Consider the following 23492-nt stretch of genomic DNA (forward strand, 5'->3'; position numbering starts at 1 on the left):
ACACACACACACACACACACACACACACACACACACACACACACACACACACACACACACAGAGCACGGAGAGGTTGTGCAAGGCAACAGCCCGAGGCTGTTCTGTCCTCTCTCTCTCTCTCCCCCTCTCTCTCTCTCTCTCTCTCTCTCTCTCCCCCTCTCTCTCTCTCTCTCTCTCTCTCTCTCTCTCCCGCTCCCTCCCTCCCTCCCCTCCCTCCCCCTCTCTCTCTCTTTCCCCCTCTCTCACTCTTTCCCCTGTCCTTCTCTCTCTCTCTCTCTCTCTCTCTCTCTCTCTCGCTGTCTCTCTCTCCCCCTCCCTCCCACGCTCTCGCTCTCTCGCTCTCTCTCTCTCTCTCCCCGTCACTCCCTCCCTCGCTCTCTCTCTCACCCTCTCTCTCTCTCCCTCCCGTCAAAGGGTGCTCACTGCTCACTGTGTCGCAGATGATTGGCTGTTTAAAACAGACCAGGCGGAAGTAAATTGCGAGCTGAAATATAGAGCACTTTATGATTATTATAAAAGGAGACACATGTGAAGGTGAAAATAAAATAGAAGTTGTTTATATACTTTTGCTATGAGCGATTTTTGTAGCAAGTTGGGAGAGAAGTGGAGCAGTGCTTTGGCCGTGAGTTGTTCCTAAGAGGTTGAGGTTCCAAAAGGGACGGCTCTCTGTTTGAGTAGTAGAAGATAGAGCCTGCCTGCGTGCTCAGGGGGATGAATTACGAATTTGTGTCAGATCCTTCATGTCTCACCTAGATCCTGTCTAGGTGAGACATGACCTTTGACACGATCTAAATGTCTCAATAGAAGAGCAGAGAGACAAAATATAACCACCCGAATTGTATAAGTTGTATCGTACTAGTCCATACCCGTGGGGGGATATGTGCACATGATCTGGCAACCCGGGAGCCTTTTTTATACTGTTTGAGCGCCAGACCCTGCCTACCCAGTAATCTGCCCATATAGCTCAATGAATCTCCCTAGCAACACCGCCTAAGGCAGTGGTTCTCAAACCTTTCATGCCTATACAGTCTGGTAGTCCTGCAACAGAGAGAAAAGACCTGCAGCGGGGTGGTTAAAAGGGCTCAGTGCATCGTCTCCACCACCAGCAGTGAGGGACACTCAAATCGAGCCGCTCTCCGCGAAGAGGCTTCTAACATCTTTGAGGACCCCCTCACGCCCTGGACGCCCCCTGTTGTCACCATCCAACAAACCATCAGGCAGGCTGAGAGAACCATGCTAGCCAAGAGACTACTGAAAAACAGCTTCTTTCCACGAGCATTGTAGATATACTGCGGAAATCACAACCACACCCCCTCAAAACACACATTTTAACATGTATTCATGTCCAAATAAAGGAGAGCATACAAGGACACAAATAGTACAGTCAAGGTTACATTCACAAAATCATGGCATATGTCTCTTCATGGTACAATAAGCGTATCACTCAGTACTCTATGGGTATACGTAGCAGTGTCTCTGCCATATGTAGCAGCTGCCAATTATGGCAGAGACGGGGACAGTACTTTGCCAGCCTTTTTGCCTCCTTTTTGGGCATCCCAAGTTGTTGAAACCCTCTAACAACCACTCTGTGGGTATGTACCAGGCTACCAACCAAATATAAAAACAAATAGTCTGCACCTGATAGCCCAGGTCTGAGATGGTTTATAGAAGCGGTTGGTATTTAATGACCTTGGTCATAAAAGCCAGGCTATCTCTAATACACTTCTCTGGACTCTTCATCAACCACAACAACATCTGGTGCATTAGCGGTCAAAGATGTAAACACGCACGCACGCACGCACGCACGCACGACGCACGCACGCACGCACGCACGCACGCACGCACGCACGCACGCACGCACGCACGCACGCACGCACACACACACACACACACAGTCAGTGTGAGATGAGTTAAACCCTGATGAAACACAGCCTGCCTTGTGAAAAGTTGCTTCTATTAAAACTGCATGCGGAGTGAATCAAATTATGATCCCTCTCAATCCCTCTCAGTTTTGCAATCATCACTTAAAACAACAACAAACACCATCATCGTAGATTCTATGGGAGCACTTTGCAAAATAAATTAGTCGGGTTTGCCTGTCACTGGAAGGGAGAAGATCTATCTTATTTAGTTTTCTAGTTTTCTACCAATTACATTGGATTTCTAACCATTTAAACAATCAAATAACAATTTAGAGAAGCGCCATTACATGGGAAGAAGTGTGGCAATCAGAGGGCGTGCGATATACAATGTCATTGTTAATCAGAACAACCCCAACAGACAGACAAACACACACAGGTTTTTAATACTATACTTGTGAGGACAGTAACATTTTAGGACGCCAATTTTATGAATTCCATTTTCGCAATTGTTTGCCCTTTCTTACCGTAAGCTAATGCCGGAAAATAGCAGATCTACAAGCTCACAGCGCGACGCGTTGTGAGCTTGTAGATCTGCCATTTTTCGGTGCACGACACTGGCACGCGACTATGTGAAAATTAGGCATGATCGACATGATGACAATCTCTAATCCCTAAACCTAACTTCTAAATGTCTAATCCTAACACTAACACCAACCTGAATCTTTTCCTAACTGTAAAACATTATCTAAAAATCTGTTTTTCTAAACTACATGCTACTATACTTGTGTGGGGGACGTTTGGTCCTCACAAGTATAGTAATACAGGACACGTACACACGCACACACACACCCTTCATTCACAAAGGGTTTTCTTTGCCAGCTTCCTGAAAAGTAAACTATGCATGAAATGAATGATAACAAACGTCAGCAGCAACTTCCCGCATGCCTTCCTCTGCTGTCATCCAGCTCCAACACAACAGCAACAATACCACCAGAATACACTGTGTGCTCGTTAAGCACAGGGCTTCACAAACAATGGCTCGGGAGCCATTTTTACGGGGTCACAACGATGTAAATTTTTTATGTTTCCAATACAATGTATTATTATCATTTCAAATTATTTTTATCTATTTTATTTTCAATTTGAATAGAATTAGAATTAATAATAAAATATAATAAGATTTTCAAGATCTTTAAAAAGAGCCTGTAAACAGGAAGTCGGCCTAAGAACAGTAATATGTATTCAAATTAAGAATATAAAAATTGGTTCATGAAGTCATGAACTAAGCTGTAGTTTTTCTGCCCAGGTGCTATGGGGGGAGGTGTCCACTCCTTGAATCATTATTTTAGCCAGAAGATGGCGATGCACTCTAGGGTATATAGCATCAGAAGACTGGTGTGCCTTGGCATAATTCCTAACTACACCAGTCTTCTGCCATCAGTGACTTTGATCTGATGACATCACTGAAATGCACCTGAGCGTGGTGATCAGGTGAGGTGTTTAGCCCCGACCAGAAAAACTGCTCTCAGCAGGAAATACCCAAAACAGGACATTTCCTGTTTACAGGTCAAACAAAATTTGTTTGACCTGTAAACGTTAATTGTTGTTAATGACAAAAGAATTAAAAAAATATATAAATAAATGATAGTAAATGTAAAAAATAAACGTAATAGTGAAATAGTTCAATTAACTGTTGTACCCTTAGTCCCTACGGATCAAACTCTTCAGTGAGAGCTGTCAGAAGCATATGTGCTGACCTGGACCAGACCTCTTCAACACACTACTCCATTTTCTATTTTAATCTCACACTCCAGGAAGTGTATCTACCGTCGCCAAGGTTACCGCAGCATGAATGGATGCAATCCAAACTGAGCTGCCTGCAATTGGCTGTTTGACAGGAACAGGAAGTAAGAGCAGAGAGGGCAGGTGGCGTGAGGCTCACCCAGAGAGAGAGAGAGAGAGAGAGAGGGAGAGAGAGAGAGAGAGAGAGAGAGAGGGAGGAAAGAAAGAGAGAAAGAGAGAGAGAGAGAGAGAGAGAGAGAGAGAGAGAGAGAGAGGGGAGAGAGAGAGAGAGAGAGGGGGGAGGGAGAGAGAGAGAGAGAGGGGGGAGAGAGAGAGAGGGGGGAGGGAGAGGGAGAGAGAGAGAGAGAGAGGGGGGGGAGGGAGAGAGAGAGAGAGGGGGGGAGGGAGAGAGAGAGAGAGGGGGGGAGGGAGAGAGAGAGAGGGGGGGGGGAGGGAGAGAGAGAGAGGGGGGGGGGAGGGAGAGAGAGAGAGGGGGGGGGGAGGGAGGGAGAGAGAGAGGGGGGGGAGGGAGAGGGAGAGAGAGAGAAAGAGAGATAGAGACACACAGAGAGAGTGTGTGTTTCCATGAGGTCAAAAAACGCCACCAGATGAATCTTAAAATCCCAGCTGTGCTCTTGACTACAACTGATTAGAACCTGACCGGTGGTACCTTAGCTTTCCTACTGTCTGTCTCTCCTACACTGTCTTCTCTGAGCTTTCCTACCGTCTGTCTCTCCCACACTGTCTCCCTCTCAGCTTTCCTACTGTCTGTCTCTCCTACACTGTCTCCTCTCAGCTGTCCTACTGTCTGTACCTCATGCACTGTCTACCTATCAACTTTCCTACTGTCTGTCTCTCCTACACTGTCTCCTCTCAGCTGTCCTACTGTCTGTACCTCATGCACTGTCTACCTATCAACTTTCCTAATGTCTGTCTCTCTTCTACACGGTCTCCCTCTCAGCTTCGCTACTGTCTGTCTCTCCTACACTGTCTCCCTCTCAGCTTTGCTACGGTCTGTCTCTCCTACACTGTCTCCCTCTCAGCTTCGCTACTGTCTGCCTCTCCTACACTGTCTCCCTCTCAGCTTCGCTACTGTCTGCCTCTCCTACACTGTCTCCCTCTTGGTTTTTCACTCTCTCCTACCCTGTCTCCTTTCCAGCTTTCCTACTGTCTGTCTCTCCAACACCCGTCTGCCTCTCATCTTTCCCATCTGTCTGTCCGTCTGTCTGTCTGTCTGTCGGTCTAAATACAGGAGAATAGGTCCAGAATGATGGTAAAAGTCAGCCATCTTGACTACAGATGTCATCATAATTATGACCATGTGACTGTTCCAGGTCAGGCAGTGAGGTCATGCGTTTAGACAGAGCTTGTATAACTGCTGTGTAATTAGAAATCATGTGCTGCGATGCTGTCTGAGGTGTTGATGCTACGCTAATGCTACTGTAACAGCTACACACAAAAGACCCAGTGGTGGAAAGTCATTAAACTAAGTGCATTTACTGCAAGTTTATTGTGTTTCCATTTTTTGCTACTTTATAGTTTGAATCCTCTACATCAGAGGTCTTCAACAGGGGGTCCGGACCCTTAGGGGGCCCTCAGAGTTACTACAGGGGGGCCTGTAACAAATGTTTGTGAAGCTATCTATGGAAACTATGAAAATGTTTAATCTGTAACACAATTGTATACATTATGTAGTGGGGGTCCCTGCTTCATCTGTCTCTCAGCTGAGGGGTCCTTGGCTGAAAAACATTGAGGACCCCTGCTCTACATCTCAGAGGCCAATGTTTTTACTCCACTAGATTTACGTGACAGCTTTAGTCACTAGATACACATTTAGATTATTATTAATGTATTGAAAGAATGTGCCTAAATACAAAATAGGGGGTAAGATTTTGACCGCAAGACTTTTACTTGCCACAAAGTATTTGTACACTACTGCGGTATTGTTACTTTTACTTAAGTCCAAAATCTGAGCACTTCTTCCACCACCTGCAAATACCTCTAGCTGTCAAGTGATGCTGGTAAATAAAATACACATATTTGTGGCTGTGCAGACAGACATGGACACACATACACATTTCTTCGTGCTTCCACTCTATTCTACTCTCTATCAAAAGCTCTCTCACACACACACACACACACACACACACACACACACACACACACACACACACACACACACGTTTGTATTACTATACTTGTGGGGACCTCCAAATTTTAGGACAGTATTGTGAAAATAGGCGAACAATAGGTGACAAATTGCAGATTTGGTGTGTTCGGAACACAGCTAAGTATAAAAGTGGGGAAACTCTAACCACCCCAACGCCTAAACCTGACCTCTAAATGTTGAATCCAACCTGATTTCTTTTTCTAATTGTATACGTATCTCACTTGTATTTTTTCTTGTGAGGATCAGCAAAATGATCCTCGCAATGTATATTTCTTAAATTCTACTATACTTGTGGGGACATTTGGTCCTCACAAGTATAGTAACACACAAACACACACACACACACTATTTTCTACCTACGTCTCATACACGCACATAAACACAAAAGAAGTTTGGCAGCAGCAGCACTACTCACAAAGAACAAAGTATGTACTGCCTGGACCGTTACCAACGATGTAAGTGTAGTTCTGGCATCACCTAGTGGTACAGCAATGCTACTACAGGATGGAGACCACTTAGACCCTCTAGTCTAGACTTAGTTAAGTGGACATGAGTTGGCCCTGCACTTGGACCGCATTTTTCTGTCTACACCAAATCTCTTTTCCAAAAAATAGCCGATCTACAAACTCACAACGCGTTGCGTTGCGGTGCGTTGTGAGCTTTTAGATCGGCTATCTGTGGCTAAAGTTCCCACCCGGAATATGGATGCTAGGTTTTAAGTGGTTAAGTTATGGATTCACTTAGGTAATGAAGTTATGGAGAGTTTACCTTTACAGTCAATGCTAGCATTACTTACTGCCCTCAACAGCCGTCTATCATGTATGCCTCTCTGTACTGCAGCCCAGACATGACAAAGAGGCCATTCAATGGCCTATTTAATGAGCGCTGAAATAGATTCTCTGTAAGTCATCGTTTATTTAAAAAAGAAAATCTACTTCATCAACAATCCACCCAGTCACAAACCTACTAAAACCACCCACCCAGTCACAAACCTACTAAAACCACCCACCCAGTCACAAACCTACTAAAACCACCCACCCAGACACACACCTACTAAAACCACCCACCCAGTCACACACCTACTAAAACCACCCACCCAGTCACACACCTACTAAAACCACCCACCTAGTCACACACCTACTAAAACCACCCACCCAGTCACAAACCTACTAAAACCACCCACCCAGTCACAAACCTACTAAAACCACCCACCCAGACACACACCTACTAAAACCACCCACCCAGTCACAAACCTACTAAAACCACCCACCCAGTCACACACCTACTAAAACCACCCACCTAGTCACAAACCTACTAAAACCACCCACCCAGTCACAAACCTACTAATACCAGTGGTTCTCAAAGTAGGGTACGGGGACCCCCTTCGGTCCTTGAGTGGGATCCAGGGGGTTCTGCAGCACAATTTGTTAATCAAAATCAGCTTAACCACTTTAATCCTGTTTTATACTTCAGCTATTCCAAGATAGCCGATCTACAGGCTTACAACCTGCAGTCCGCGGCCAAATACATATCCATTTGGGGGTCCTTGACACGAAAACACCAGCTCAGTGGCCTTGTGGTTAGAGTGTCTGTCCGCCCTGAGACTGGGAGGTTCGGGTTCAATCCCCGGCCAGGTTATACCAAAGACTATAAAAACGGGACCCAATTCCTCCCTGCATGGCACTCAGCATCAAGGTTTGGATTGGGGGTAAATCCCTGCTGCGACACAGACATACCAGCGTCATGTCCAGGGGGTGTACTTGTACATCATGCTTCCTCACGCCACAGAAACAGGAGATAGGCTCCTGCCCTATGGGCCACATGGCTCGGCAAGGCTTACCGACATGAAAACGTTTGAGAACGGCACTAAATTAACTAAAAATTTAGATTTTTCAAAAATAGCAGATCTACATCTTTTTTGAATAGCCAAAGAAATCTAAAATGACACAGACGCGTCCCCGGATTGAATGGGTTAAAAAACCCAGCCAGTTACAAGCGTACTAGAATGTCACGTACCCGGTGCTGCAGGACAGTGCGGGGACAGAGATAGCTTTGCGGACACCGTCTTTGGCTTTGGCCCGCCGCCAGGAGTCCCTCTCCGAACGCGTCCTGCCTCGGGAGGAGGAGGACGCCAGGTCGTCCTTGGCCTCGCCCCTCAGGCCCGCCCCAGAGGTGAAGGAGGAGGCGGCGGTGGTCAGGGCCGTCTCCGAGCGCGTCGTCTCAAAGACGGAGGAGGGCGACTCGGCCTTGGCCAGCGGCGCGAAGCTCAGCTCCATGATCTGCCTGGCACTCTCACTGATCTGACTCTGAGACACGGAGAGACAGACGCCAGGTGGGGAGACAGAGAGAGAGACAGACGGAGACAAATCATCATTTTAATTCTGGACACCAGAATTATACTGTTACGTTGCAATATGTTCAATTAACCTTTCCCCGTCTCTCACCTGGATCTCAGGGGTCAAGGTGGGCAGGTCAAAGGTGAAGACGGAATGGCCACCAGTGGTCAGGATGTCGACGCTGTCCAGGCTGCTGTAGGACGTGCCCTTGGCCCTGTGGGACTCCACGATGTTCTCAAAGTGTCTGCTGAAGGAGTCCAGGTGGCTGTTGTCCCCCGTCCCCCGGGGGCTGGACACCGAGATGGGAGACTTCAGAGCCGTGTGGGACTCCACGTCTACCTGCTCCAATGGACTGGCAGGGGAGGGAAGAGTTAGTCGTATTAGTAGTAGTAGTAGTAGCAAAGAGGCGAAACGGTACACAAATCTGTGTGTGTGTGTGTGTGTGTGTGTGTGTGTGTGTGTGTGTGTGTGTGTGTGTGTGTGTGTGTGTGTGTGTGTGTGTGTGTGTGTGTGTGTGTGTGTGTGTGTGTTTTGAGAGACCACGTGTGCAAGCCCTGCTCTGCCTTATTGCCTAGATGTACTGTGTAGTGCGTACAGGACCAGCGTGTCTGGAATAAGGTTGTTCCTTTTGGAATAATACTAGACTATTGCGGTCAGCAGGTTGTAGTGCGTGGTGTACAGAGACCAATGGGTGTGGATAATGAATAATAACGTGTTATTATTATTATTGTTATTATTATTATTATTATTATTAGTTATTATTGTTATTGTTATTGTTATTGTTATTATCATTATCATTATCATTATTATTATTATAGTTATTATTATTGCTATTATTATTATTATCGTTATTATTATGGATAATAGGGATGGATGAACCAACCTAACACTGGTGGCTGTTGAAAAAGACACAAAACAAAATAATAAGTACACTTCTGTTATCTTGTGAATGTTTACATATGAATGTTGGCAGTGGATTTGAACGGGAAACACAAATCAAGTGTTTCCGGTTTCAAAGATGCAGCCGAGCCAATCAAATGAAGCTATGAAGGAAAACAGGTACCCCACCTTATTGAAACCTGGGGCTACGGTTATGATTGGGAAATGTCTATCATGTGGTCGGGTGGGACACCTGCTGGTGGACAAGTGGTACTGCCTGAAGGTCAAAATTCAAGTTATATCCAGTTAGCCAGTGCTTCTCAAACTTTTTCATGTCAAGGACCCCCAAATTGATATGTATTTGGCCACGGACCCCCATCTGAAAATGCTTTCTGCCAGCGACCCCCCAGAAGAGAAGATTTGTGTGAAACAATTTCAAATGTATGCAAAAATGTCCAATACTTACAATATTTATTTAAATAATATTCAAAAATAGCAGATGTACAAGAAGTGATGCGCCGTGAGCTTGTACATCTGCTATTTTTGAACAGACACATTTTGCTGGGGACCCCCTCGAACCCTACCCCAAAAAAACCTGGGGGTCCCCGGACCCCACTTTGAGAACCAATGCCCTAAGCAAGCAGAGCAATATACGTATTGGTCTGGCTTTAAGATGTAGAGCAGTCGGCTCTCAAATGTTTTCATCACGGACCCCCAAATGTATATGTATTTGGCCACGGACCCCCCCCATCTGAAAATGTTTTGTGCCAGGGATCCCCAGAAGAGAAGATTCAGGTCGGGATACCAATTTTATCCAATCAGGATAGAGACTAAACAAGTGGAATTGGAAGTGATGACACAAAGAAATGAGCAGACACAATTGGAACTGGGGCACTATAAAAATGTAAGCTGATAAATGGGCACTCTCTCCTGATTGGCTGACATTTTGCAGCCCACCTGAAAATGTATTTTTCGTTTATTTAAGAGCTGGAGAGACATGGAGTCTCCTGTTACTGAACAAACATTCTATAGCAACGATTACTATCAGAATACAGAGCTTTAACCTTTAAACAAAAGACTATAATAGAAAGATGTGGCGATAGAATAATCGTTAAAGAAAAGCGTCAATATGTGCAACCCTAGTCGCGTGTGTGTGTGTGTGTGTGTGTGTGTGTGTGTGTGTGTGTGTGTGTGTGTCTCACCCTTTCAGCAGCAGACTGTAGGCCTCGTCCTCCTCCCTGGTGGCCCACTGTCTCTTCATGTAGCCTTGCATCCGGACGCTGGCCCAGCTCGCCACACTCTCCTCCTCCTCCTCCTCCTCCTCCTCCTCCACATCCTCCTCCTCTCTCTCCACCCTCCTCCCCTGCCTCCCTCCGTCCTCCTCCTCCGGAGGAGGAGGAGCATGATGACCCTTAGGGCCGGGGCTCGAACCCCCCGCGGTTCCTCCCTGAACACTGCGGTTGCTCCCGAAGGCTGAGTCCACCTCCTCCACCTCCTCCATCTCCTCCACCTCCACCCGCGAGGCGGTGGCCGCGAGGTCCTCCGCCTCGGCCTCCGCCCGGATTACCTGGGTGGAGAGATAGCAAGTTCAAGTTCCTCTGTATTGGCATTCATGAATTTTACACCAGAGACACAGAAGTGTTTGTTCAGTAACAGGAGTCTCCCTGTCTCTCCAGCTCTTTAATAAACAGACAATACATTGTCAGGTGGGTTTCCAATCTTCAGCCAATCAGGAGCGAGTACCCATTTATCAGCTTCAATGTTATAGTGGTCCAGTTCTAATTGCGTCAGCTAATTTCTTTGTGTCATCACAATTTCACTTTCGTTTATCCTGTATCCTGCGTGAGTTCTCTCTCTCCTGATTGGATCAGATCGGTATCCCAACCTGAAAACGCATTTTCTGTTTACTAAAGAAGCTGGAGAGACGGGGAGACGCCTGTTACTGAACAAACACTCTATAGCAATGAGTACTATCAGAATATAGAGCTATTTAACACTTATTTTAACAAAGAAAAATCACTTACCCTGCCTTTAGGGAAACTAATTTTTTACCCAAAATCCCATCGCTCTATTGTGAAAATCTGACATGAACTTCCCATTGTGCTCTGCGTCTCTGAATTATCATTCATGGTAATGTGCCATGACATAATTCCAGCATGATATAGAGGCGGTTGTTAAAGCAGCGAGTGACATGGACTCTGGCATAAAACAAACCAATAAAAAGGAAATTATGGTGACGAGGGAGACACTTAACACCTACAGTAACTGCTCCCTGGTGCTGTATTAAAGGTAGGGTAAGTGATTATTATTTTGTGTTAAATAGCTCTATATTCTGATAGTAGTCATCGCTAATATAGTTTGTGTTCACTCCCCCGTCTGTGTGTTCACTCCTCCCTGTCTGTCCTTCAGCTCTTTAGAAAACGACAGAAAATCTATTTTCAGGTCAGGATACCGATTTCATCCAATGAACTCCATGATACAGGATTAACAAGTGGCACAAAACAATAAGCAGACAAAATTGGAAATAGAACACTATAAAAAAATACGCTGATAAATGGATACTCTCTCCTGATCGGATGAAATTTGCAACCCACCAGGAAATGTATTTCTTGTTTCAAAGAGCTGGAGAGGCAGAGAGACCACGGTCACTGAACAAACACTCTACAGTTCCTATGAGTTCTATCAGAATATAGTGCTGTAACCTTTTAAACAAAAAAACCTTTTGTTTTAACTAAAGGATGTCGTTGCTGTACTGTAACGTTGTAAAAATAAATAATAGTTCAATCATAAAAAAAGAAGATTCTTAACCCATTAAGACCTGAGGCCGATTCTACAAATCGACTCTGTCGGGTAGAAACCTCATTATGTCCAAAACTGTTACTTTTCAGGATTCAAATTCAAAGACAGCAAAAGTAGCAAATCTACACGCTCAAAACACGTCGCTTCGTGCCGTGTGTTGGAGCTTGTGGATCTGCTACTTTTGATCCTTTTGTGTGACGCTAAAGTATGATCAAGTAGCGCGTTAATTTACGGGAAAAAAAAAAAAAGTTAGAATATGGAGATAAGAGGTTTCTGCCCGACAGCGACGAAAGGCCACAGATGCTTTCCCGGTGTTAAAGAAACGTGCTAAAATCAAGAGTCACCTCGTCCAGATCCGTCTCTCTGTAGCAGCGTAGCGGCACAGCGTCCAGGTCCGTCTCGGAGTACTTGATGCTCCGCAGAATGATGCCCGTCGTGGTCCGGTGGGCGTGGCGGCCTGGCGACGCCAGCGGCGAGGGGGCGGGGCTCAGCAGCTCCACCTCGATCTGCCGCACCTGGTGGTACGATAGCCTTTGACCTCCCTCGACGACATCCTTCCCGTGACCGCCACCCCTGCTCGCCCCCCTGGCCGGACCGCTGGGTTTGAGGCGCAGGGAGGTGGGAGGGGTGGGGCTGGGGGTCTTGCTGAGCGGGGGGGTTGCAGACGGGGCGTCTGAAAAAAGAGAAGACAAATTGTTATAGCAATTTATAGACTTAAAGCTCCATCATGTCATTTTTTTGTGTGAATAAAATCTCTTATTTTGTTTTGGTAGATGTTAATACAATATAAATTATACAATTGTGGTGGTTGTATTTGGTCTCCCTGCTCTTCTATTGAGACATTTACAGTAGATCCTGTGTCTAGGTTGGAAACAACCTTTGACACGATCCTGTTTCTGGTTTAACACACATTTTAACCTGAAGGTCAAAATTCTATTTATCCCCAGAGCAAGCAGGCAGGCTCTATTAGCCCAGCGATAAAAAAATTTCTGCAATTTGCACAGGAGACACGGGTTCAAATCCAGGGTAGAACGTTTGAAAAAGAAAAAAAAGAAAAATCTTGGAATCAATTTGAAAAACAATTGGATTAAAGTTAGAACACTGAACTTGTAAGCAAACAAAATAATGGGTATCGCACTATATACTCTAACAACAGATACAAGGAGTTCTCTGACAACAAATACGGCAAATATTGCATAACCAGATATGGCGTGCATTTTCCACCTTGCATCGGTCCCGAGTATTCCGGTGTATATCAATCCATTAAGACCGGGAAAGCTGTGTCATTTTAGATTTCTTTGGCTAATCAAAAATAGCAGATATACAAGCTCATAGCGCGGCACTCTGCTATTTTTGAATAGCCAAAGCATAAAATAATGCTTTTTAGCTCAAGTCTGAAATGACAGATGCTTTCCCGGTTTTCATGGATTAAACTTCAAAGTATGAAAAGAACATTTAACTAGAATTATACAACGAACAAAGTAAAATAAAATAAAATACACACATAAGCAGAACTATATTTCATTATTTATTTTAAATCACAAATAGCCGATCTAGAAGCAAGCTGGAAATGTGTTGCATCGCGACACTCTTGCTATTGTATGACGAAGTAGGGCATTAATTTATGAAAAGAAGTTAAAATATGGAGATATGAGGTTTCTGCCCGAATGCAACAATATAATATATGGCTTGGGCTCTAATCAGACCAACTGCTTGGTGATTAGGACCAATTTAGGATAGACAGATTCTTTATATATAATATTTTTTATATATATATATTATAATTTCCGTTGCATTTATTGCACCATACACCCAACGGAAACACAAACGACTCAGTAATACATGTGTGCCTGTGATTCTATATCTGCTGCTATTTTTATCTGCTGCAAATGTGTCTCTACTTACTTGCACATGTAGGCTAACATGTCAGCAACTAGGCTGTTACGGATGAGCAGAGACAACAATTACACACAGAGCCGAAGTGTTTGTTCCAAAGTGATATACTTGAGGGGACAAATTATCTCTCATCATCATTTGTGTAACTCAAGACTATGTTCACATGGTATGGAGTACAGTTTCATAAATAGACAGTATACAATACATAACAATGTTCATACAGACCTTGCAAAAGGCATGTATGGCATGCATTATTTGAACAGAGGAAGAATTTTTTTTCAGAAAAGCACCCAATTTACAAATAACTTTTAAATTTTTTATCCCACGATTTTGTAACCCTTTTTCACCCGGTGCCAATTTTCTAAGTGATCCTGGGCGCAACACTCCCCACACCAGCCTAGGGAGGCCAGGGCCGAGCTCATGGCTCCTTCAATGCATGAAAGCCAACTGACCTTCGTGTCACCTGACAGGGGGGAGTTTCCCCGGTAGGACGTAGCGCGTGGAAGGAACACGTTATTCCAACCAGTTCCCTTCCCCTCCATCAAGCGCCCTGGCTGTCATGGGGGAGGCGGTATAGCAACCAGGATTACTACATGTTTTTGTGAGGGTATTAACCACCCTTGGAGACTTTTATCAGATTGCAGTAATAGAATTCATTTCAACATAGACGGTTGAGTTATATAATACTTTGGCAGGTATTTTTGTCTAAAATTCATAATGCTAATATTCTTGCACTCAAACAGAACGTGCAACTCATCCCCAGCTCGGTTGTCGTTATTTAAATTGCATAACCTCTGACTTCTTTCCAGCCCTTTATCTGCCAGTAACCTTTGGAATTCTCGTGTTATTATTCACCCTAAAATTACAAATGGCCTGTCTGTACTTATGGTTTTCACACAGCAGGTATTTTTCTGACGTAAACTCTTGTTTGAACTCTACATAGATGTCACATGATGTCATACTAAGTATGAGCCACTCTGAGCCAGAGTTTTGCAAATGGTTCTCAAAGTGGGGACCAGGGAGCAAATCAGTTTAACCACATTTAACCATGTTTTACACATTGCTTGTATAATAGAAACAAGACCAGGAGACCTGGTTCTGCCAGACCCAGAATAAGTACTTTATAAGATCAGAGCACTACGTCACCGGACTTCACATGACGTGTCAGCCTGTGTCTATGCCCATGTATGGACGAAAGGTAAAAATCGTGAATATTTTGGTATAATTTTGAATATTCTTGCACATTTTTAACAACACAAATTGTCTCTATTGAGATGTGGGTCAAATACATACCAATTTAGGGTTCCTTGACATTAAAAGGTTTGTGAACCCAATGGAGTATTCAGTCGTCCTGATGGCATTGATTGTTATATTGATTGATATTGCGTTGCATCTTTCATGATATAGCTTTCCCCTTTTTCCCAGTACCCCGGATACTTAAGTCAGATGTGTATCACATTGTTATTGGCAAAATATCAAAAGAGAGAGAGAAAGAAAGAAAGAAGGAGAGAGAGAAAGAAGGAGAGAGAGAGGGAGAGAGAAAGAAAGACAGCCAGAGAAACAGAAACAGAGAGAGAGAAACAGAGAGAGAGAGAGAGAGAAAGGGGGAGAGAGAGAGGGAGAGAGAGTAGCAGACAGAACAGAAACAGAAACAAAAGCAGTACACAGACAGATGGAGGACACACACACACACACACACACACACACAAACTTAGCATCATCCATCACTGACTGTGTGTGACACAAGCAGCCGTTGCCATGGGGCTTATTCCTAGTTCCTACCTTCATTTATCCTTAACGGACACAGAGAGGCTACAGTCATCCATCCACCTCCCTCTGTCCTTCAACCAGACTGGGACTCTTCTTTCTCCAGAGACACACACAGCCAGAACACCTCCCTCTGTCCTCCAACCAGGCTGGGACTCTTCTTTCTCCAGATACAAACACAGCCAGACCACCGGGGTCTCCACTCTGCAACCAGGCTGGGAGTGGGACTCTTCTTTCTCCAGACACAAACACAGTCAGACCACCTCCCTCTCCTCCAACCAGGCTGGGACTCTTCTTTACACAGACACACACTCAGTCAGAGTCAGACCACCTCCTTCTGTCCTCCAACCAGGCTGGGACTCTTCTTTCTTTCTCTTGACACACACACACACACAGTCAGACCACCTCCTTCTCCAACCAGGCTGGGACTCAGACCACCAGGGTCTCCAACCAGGCTGGGGCTCTTCTTCCTCCAGACCACCGGGGTGTCCTCCTCCTCCTCCTCTCTGCCCGCTAGCCTGCCTCTAGCCCCGGCTACGCTCTGCTGGACCACCCGCTCCTCCGTCTGGAGGAGCAACAACAAGCCTTTTGTCCTGCTTCTCTGTCCCGCACACTGACACACTTCACTCCACGGCCATTACACAGCATGGCACACTGTTTTGTTGTGGGTTTTTTGTCTAGTTTATCTGAGGTTAATACATAGTATTGTTGTTGTTGTCCTTCTGAAGCTGCGCCCGCCGAGCTCGAGCGCTCGAGCTACTACTGAGCTCACGGTACGACTGCATCTCCCGCGATGCAACAGCGCGACTTCTTCGTGTGTTTCCGGCTAGACTAGACGACCGTTAAGCGCAATGCTGCCTCCTCCCGACTGTTGGTCTTCTTGGGTACTGCATACTAGTAGTAGAAGTGAAAGTACTGAAAATTGGAAATACTCTAGTACTTAGTTGAGTACAGTACTTGAGTAAATGTACTTAGTTACTTTACACCACTGCTTTTTTAGTTTAGTTCTGGAGTGATTCTCAACCTATGATTTCCAGGGAAGACTCCCAGTTTGATGTGCATTTACTTTTTTATTTGTTTATTTGATATCTTGGATCCCACTCTACAATGTAAAATCCTGTGTAGATCCTGTGTTTATAAACTGAGATCCAAGAGGGTAAAAATTTGGCCAACGTTAACAAACAGTGATCTAAATCAAGTTGGGCCTCAATGTAGATTAAGGGACAATTTGCAAAACCCAGACAAAAACATCCATTCATTTATTTTGATAACATTGTTCTCTGCAGATAGTCAGACTTTTTTTTAAATGATTAAATTTCTGACTTATTGTGTGTTGTGGTTGGCTAACCTGGCTGGTAATGGTACAATTTCTCCAGCCATGGAAAAGACAAACCTGAGAAGATTACCCATCCTTGTTAAGTATTAAATACTAGTTGACTTTACACCCTGAAGCTCAATGGATATTCAATGGTGTCCCTTTGCCTACAAGATCACAATGATCACAAGAGAACAATGCAATAGTCTTCTTAACCCCAGCATCACGATTCTGGGCATGACATAATAGGCAAACATTGTGCCAAAAATAGGCAAACACTCTGTGAAGATAGCTGATCTACAAGCTCACGTGACACGTCGTGAGCTTGTAGACAATAGTAGTCAATAGAAGAATCAGGAATCTGATCAAGCAGGTTCATGTAATGCTGGCAGAATGTTGGGTTAAGACTGGTCTCTCAGGCCAGGCTACTATTCCACAATCTTAGAATAGCGGAAGCATTTTTGTTGTTGTTGCAGTCGGGCAGAAACCTTGTATCTCCCTATTTAAACCTTTTTGTGTTTTTCTCATCACTTAATGCCCTACTTCTTCATACAAGAGTGTCAGACTAAAGTAGTGAAAATAGCCGATCCACAAGCTTGTAGATCTGCTATTTTCACTACTTTTTTATTTTTGAAATAACAATAAAAAGGAACTGTTTTGGGACATACAGTACAAGGTTTCTGCCCGACAGCAGCGATTTGACACTGGTGTGAGCCAACAGTCTGGATGGAGAGACTAGGTTAAGACCCATGTGGAGACAGTAGGTCATGTGACATGACCGGTGACAGCACCTCACTACTCTAAAGAGAGAGCAGGCTCCACTATTCAGATTGTGAGTATGGTAGACTATAAGTCCTGTCCAGTGTCCTGTGTTAAGCCATAACTAATAGGCTTAGTGGAGACTACACGGAAGCATCTTGTTTACCCAGACACACAGGGTGAGATGAGTCTATACTACATGAGAGAGAGAGAGAAAAAAGAAACCCCACAGAATGTCCCTTTAATCCATTAAGACCGGGAACGCGTCTGTGTCATGTTTAGATTTCTTTGGGCTATTCAAAAATAGCAGATAAACAAGCTCATAGAGAGCAAATCTTTGAATATATATTTTTAAAGCGAACATTTGTAACTCAAATAACCCACAAAATTATATGTATTTGGCCGCGGACCCCCATCTCAAAATATTGTGTTCCAAGGACCCCCAGAAGCAAAGATTTGAGTTAAAAAAGTTTGCTTAAAAGAAAAAAATATATATTCAAAGATTTGCACAAATCTTCACGATTTTTCAAAAATAACAGATCTACAAGCTCATGAGCTTGTATATCTTCTATTTTTGAATAGCCAAAGGATAAAATAATGTTTAAAGTGGTTACACAGATGGGTTCCCGGTTTTAATAGGTTAACCTGGTGTAAATACAGTTAATAAGAGGTGGAATTGAAAGGAAAGGCACAAGAATAAGAATATGAATAAGAGACATGTTTTGATTTAGAAAAGGAGGAGGTTTGGGCTAATCCCAAATCTGGTAGGTTACATGTGCAAACAGAAAAAAAAACACTTCCTGCCATTGGGCTGTAACCCTTATTGCCATGACTCTGTTGTCTTAATCTGTACCAGCAAACCTTCTCTGCATGAATATGAACACATAAACCTCTTTTTAGAACAGTGCTGTCAAGCCATTGGATTGGGAGGATGTTTGCAGGCTTTAATTTCAACCAAACACCACACCCGCTGTAATGTCAACCAACATATTATGGTCCTTGCACCGGGAGTGTGATTGTTTTTTTTTGTTTTTCGTGCGATTAATTCATCCTATAATATATATTTAGTTTTTTAAGTGTTGTTTATGTCATGAGTACATTCACGCGGAACACAAATATTACACAGCGATGAAGCAACCTCATTGTTATTCGGAACTAGGCAGATTTTTCAGAAAAAAACCCTGTAGGAATGAGGCATCAACTATATGAATAGTTTTGATGCAAAATTGCTAAATATTTGTTTGCAGAGTACTCTGTATTCCACAATTCCCCATTTGTTTATTCGTCACGCCCCCGGTGTGTAAAGACTTAGGGTGAAACTAATTAGTGAAATCAGCTGGTGTCTCATCGGAATCAGTGGTTGATGCAGCTTCTTATCGGTGTGATCATCAGATTAGGATTTGCAGGGTGGAAATGACTCACGGCACGCGCTGTGAGGTACGATTAGATTAAAGAGGACCGGAAGTTTTGTTTGTAAGAGATTATCATTGTAAATGAGTCAGAACGAGCGGTCAGTCAGCCCCGCCTCTTCGTGTGTTGGTTGAGCGTTATGGTGAGTGGTGTCACTTCGAAAGGTCAAAGTTAACCCCATGAACAGTGTTCCCGTGTTGTCCGATTATTGTAAGCGACTCTGGGCTTGTTTTTCTGTAAAGATGTTTGTACATTTTGTTATTTAATTTTTTTGGCTTGTTTTTTGGGGCTTGTAGTCCGAGCCTGGCTCAGAAGTATGACCAAGCACCCCGGGTTGCCAGTTCTGCCCGGTAGTGTTCGCACGGCCACACGGCCCCCTGTGACATTAGAAAGAAGCAAGGTGAAGATGTTGGTGTGTGCTGGTGTGTGACCGTGTGACATTAGGAAGATGTTGGTGTGTGTGTGTGTGTGTGTGCTGGTGGTGTGACCCTGTGACATTAGGAAGAAGCATCCACCTTTATTGCAGGTGTCATTATCCTCTGTGGGACCGAACAGGAACTCCCACTTGGCTCTGGCGATCTTCTGTGACCTGACTGAAGAGCTGTCCTGATGAACGGAGCCACTGTCTGACTGCAACACACAACGAGACACACATACAGTACGCATACAGGCAGTGATGGAAGAAGTATCGGTTTCAAAATATACATAAGGTACGAAGTAAAAGTACTCAATATGCCAAATGAATGAAAATCTTTAGAAAATAGCCGATCTACAAGCTCACAATGCAATGCTTAGCGACGCATTGTGAGCTGGTGGATCGGTGGATTTCAAATAGCCGAAATATATAGGGCTGAAAGTGGCTAATGTATATGTTTTGTAATCAAAACCTACAAAGTAACTCAAGTTTTCAAATAACCCTTTCTCTGAGATGTAGAAGTAAAAGTGTTGAATATTGGAAATACTACACGCGCACACGCGCACACACACACACACACACACACAAACACGCACCCACACACACACACACACACACACACACACACACACACACACACACACACACACACACACACACACGCACACACACACACACACACACACACACACACACACACACACACACACACACACACACACACACACACACACACACACACACACACACACACACACACACACCTACCTGTATTCCCGACCCAGTGTCTCCAGTATGGCTGGACTGACTGGACGTCTCCGGGGATAGAGAGTCGTCCCTGTCCTGCCGCGAGCTGGACAGACTCCCCGTCACACCGCTGGAACTCTGGGAGCTCGTCCCCACGGCGCCGCTGTGGTCCTGCACCTCCCCTCTCTGCTCTCTGCTCCCCACCGAGCCTCCGAGGAGGGCCGCCATCTCCCCTCCTTCACGATAGTTCTTCTGGTACTCCTCTTTGGTCGGGGCGCAAAGTCTGTCGGCACATTCGCTGCTGCTTCTTCCCGTTTGCGGTCCGTCTCTCTCTTGTTGTCTGTAATCCTGGCCCTCTGTCCAATGCATCTGTCTCAGTGTACAGCTTACCGGCAGCACGTCCTCATTGGTGCCGGGGTATGTCCTCCTGGGCGTCTCAGGGCTGTTTCTGGGAGAGATGTCTAAGGACACGGAGGCTTCGTAGTGTTGCCTCTCTCCTCCCCTCTCGCCGGTGTACTGTGGAGGCTGGTAGCGGTGAAGGCGGACCAGGGATTCATCGCCCGACAACGAGTCCTGGTGGTGAAGATGGCGCCGATGGTGGTGGGGGTGTTGCTGCCGTGGGTCGAGAACCGGGGAATGGGTGGCAGAGACACGATGGAGTCTAGACGGACAGGCCACAGGGGAGGCTGGGGAGGAGAGGCCTTTTGCGGCTAAGAGAGGTGAGGTGTGTCCTGGTCGGGGGTGGTGGTGAGGGTGAGGGTGAGGATCTGATTTAAGATGACAGTCTTGGTCGTCCTCATTGAAAGCGGGCCGTTCCGGGGAGCTGTGCCCACCACGGAGGGTGGCATACGGCTGGAACTCTCTTGAGAAACCACCCCCTGAGGTGGGGGGGGTTGGAGAGGGGGTGCGCAGATCCGCAAAGACACTGGATATTGTTGAAGCTTCCAAAGCTAGCTTGCGAGCCACGTCCGGCCTTGTAGCCGGAGAGGCATTTTTTCTAACGAGAGGAGGGCTTACAGCATCAGCTGCTCCGTTGGTAGAGCCTGGGGATTTGTCGTACATTTTGCTGGATAAACGTGGGCTAGAACGTGGGCTAGAACGTGGGCTAGTGCTGGCACTAACACTTTGTTGCACACCATTGCTAGCGTGCTGTCTATTGCTACCGTTACCGTTATCGCTACTAACACCTTGTTGCACATTCTCATTAGCAAGGTTTCCACTTCTTGGTTGGTTGCTAGAGGTGTGTTTGTGCCTGGGGATCATGCCAACTGGGATCTCATGTTGGATGTCAGTGGGTCTCCCAGCAGGCAAAGGTGGATGGAATTTCGAGGACAACCTGGGGCTCTCCTCCCCAAACCCAAGCCTATATGGGTGGACAGTAGACGTAGGGGGAGGAGTGTGATAGGTGTACCTAGCATGGGTGGAGAGCTGGTCAGAGGCAGGGCTTCTGGGTAATCCATTAAAGGAACCACTCCGAGCCCAACCTTCGCCCCCTCTGGCTAGGTCCAGGAGTTCAGACTTGTGTGGCAGGGTGCGGGCGCTACGGGGCAGAACTGGCGAACCAGAACAAGAATGACAACGGGGTGCTTGGTCGTACTTCCGAGCCAGGCTCGGACTACAATCCCCCGGGCTAGAGTAACCTGCCAACCTCCGCTTCAGTTCTGGTGATCCAAATTCTTCCAAGGCCCTTTGGGTGGCTTCTCTGGCCACAGAGTCCAGAGTAGCCCTTCGGAGGTAAGGGGATCCCCGGGGAGACAGGCCCCAGGAGGCGTAAACGTGACTGGGGTCGAATATGCCGTTGGACTGCCAACTGTCGTGCCAAGTTGGATCGCTGTGTCTCTTTCTGAAATGGCCAGGAAGTGGCTGTTCCTCCATGTTGTTGAAAGGGTTCTCCGGCTCGCTTTGGCACACAGGGTTGTCTATGTTCTGATTCTGAACATTGTTCTTTTCAACATAACTAAACGTCACCACAGACCTCTTCCCTTCCTCACTGCTTTGTCCAGGACCCTTGTAGGATCTCCGAGTGCTGGTGGGTGTGGAAGGGACACTCAGTCTCCCGGAGGAAGAGAGCGGAGACATGGGCACTCTTCCGTGGCAAGACTCCATGTTTGAGGAACGGGCGTGTAACTGCAAACCATGATGACTTCTGGGGCTGCTGGGGCTTAGCACAGGGGTACCTGTCCCAGGTGTGAGCACCTGCAGTAACGGTTCGCCGCCATCATAGGGCAGGTCCTGCCTCTGATGGTACGGGGTGGTAGATCCCGTAGCATCAGGGCTGTTGAGCTGGAAGCTAACCGAGTGAGGCCGGGAGGAAGAGCATTTGGAGGACGGTAAACTCTGGCTGGCGGCCCCGTATCGGTGCTGCATGTCTGGGGAGAAGGCCGAGCACGGGCTGGGCGTCCAGCTTCGGCTGGAGCTGCCGTTCCTCTGCGACGGAGTCGAACGTTGGAGGTCTGGGCCATGGAGCATCAGCTGAGAGGAAGTTCTTCTTATGTCTCCTCCCACCTCCTCCTTCCCCTCCTCGTCTTCAGTGACGGCCCGCACCTCAACGTAGAGGTGAAGGACTTTACCTGTCTGAGACATGGTGGCAATGGAGGTTCCTCACATAGGAGGACTGGCCAAATGTCTGTAATCCTTCCCGTGTTTGCAGCTTTTGACCTTTGCTATTAGTGCAAAGTGTCCATGGTCCTCTGGTTATCTGATGATGTGCCAGAGTGTTTGGCAGGGATCAGAGAGGTTCTGAATCATCTCTTCAACCTGAAGAATGACAGAGAGACAGAAGAGAGATTATATTAGCTACTGACGGTTTCAAGCAAACGCTCTCGATACGAGCCAAAACGTACCATACTGTACACTGTTAGCATAGGCTAACTAGGTCAGATATCATCAAACATTTTAGCAAAACTTTTATTAATGATGATTCTTCTCAGTATTGATTTTTTTACTGGATATTGCATGCAGCTGGCTAAGCCACTGGAACTACTGACCAAGGAGGCTTATTTTGTGCATAAAGGTTAGAACGTCCATTGTTGTTATCGTCAGTTTGAAACTGACAATTTGGTTTGTTATCCTACCAGTAATATATGATCTGCAAGGTGCCATGCAGGACAAGAATAAGCCTAGAGGTTCTCATTATAACTAAATATTAAACACACTGATTTAAAGGTACAATCGGGCGATGAGCTTGCACAAAGAAGAATTTCACCCACTTCTTTACACCTGTAAACCTGTGATCTGACAATAAAGTTCTGATTCTGATTCTATATAACTAGTACATCTGCAGTGGTTGGAGGTGGTCTCCCTGATCTTCCATTGAGACATTTAGACCCTGGAGTCGGGTCAGTATATCTACTG

The 23492-nt window shown here is 45.7% G+C and overlaps 1 protein-coding gene across 2 annotated transcripts in view; it reads right to left on the minus strand.

The window, feature by feature from the left end:
* Window positions 1-23492, minus strand: part of psda (pleckstrin and Sec7 domain containing a) — a 103996-nt gene that overhangs the window by 69173 nt on the left and 11331 nt on the right. For both annotated transcript variants that reach the window (XM_080448626.1, XM_080448625.1), the window contains exons 2-7: window positions 20160-22895; window positions 19492-19606; window positions 12174-12502; window positions 10233-10597; window positions 8260-8503; window positions 7832-8121 (exon numbers count right to left, since the gene is read on the minus strand). In XM_080448626.1, coding sequence (XP_080304752.1) covers window positions 7832-8121; window positions 8260-8503; window positions 10233-10597; window positions 12174-12502; window positions 19492-19606; window positions 20160-22721 — 3905 coding nt within the window. In that variant the 5' untranslated portion in view covers window positions 22722-22895. The remainder of the gene's footprint in view (window positions 1-7831; window positions 8122-8259; window positions 8504-10232; window positions 10598-12173; window positions 12503-19491; window positions 19607-20159; window positions 22896-23492) is intronic.

This window comes from Gymnoscopelus braueri, assembly GCF_963280865.1.
Source record: "Gymnoscopelus braueri genome assembly, chromosome: 14".
NCBI lineage: Eukaryota > Metazoa > Chordata > Actinopteri > Myctophiformes > Myctophidae > Gymnoscopelus > Gymnoscopelus braueri.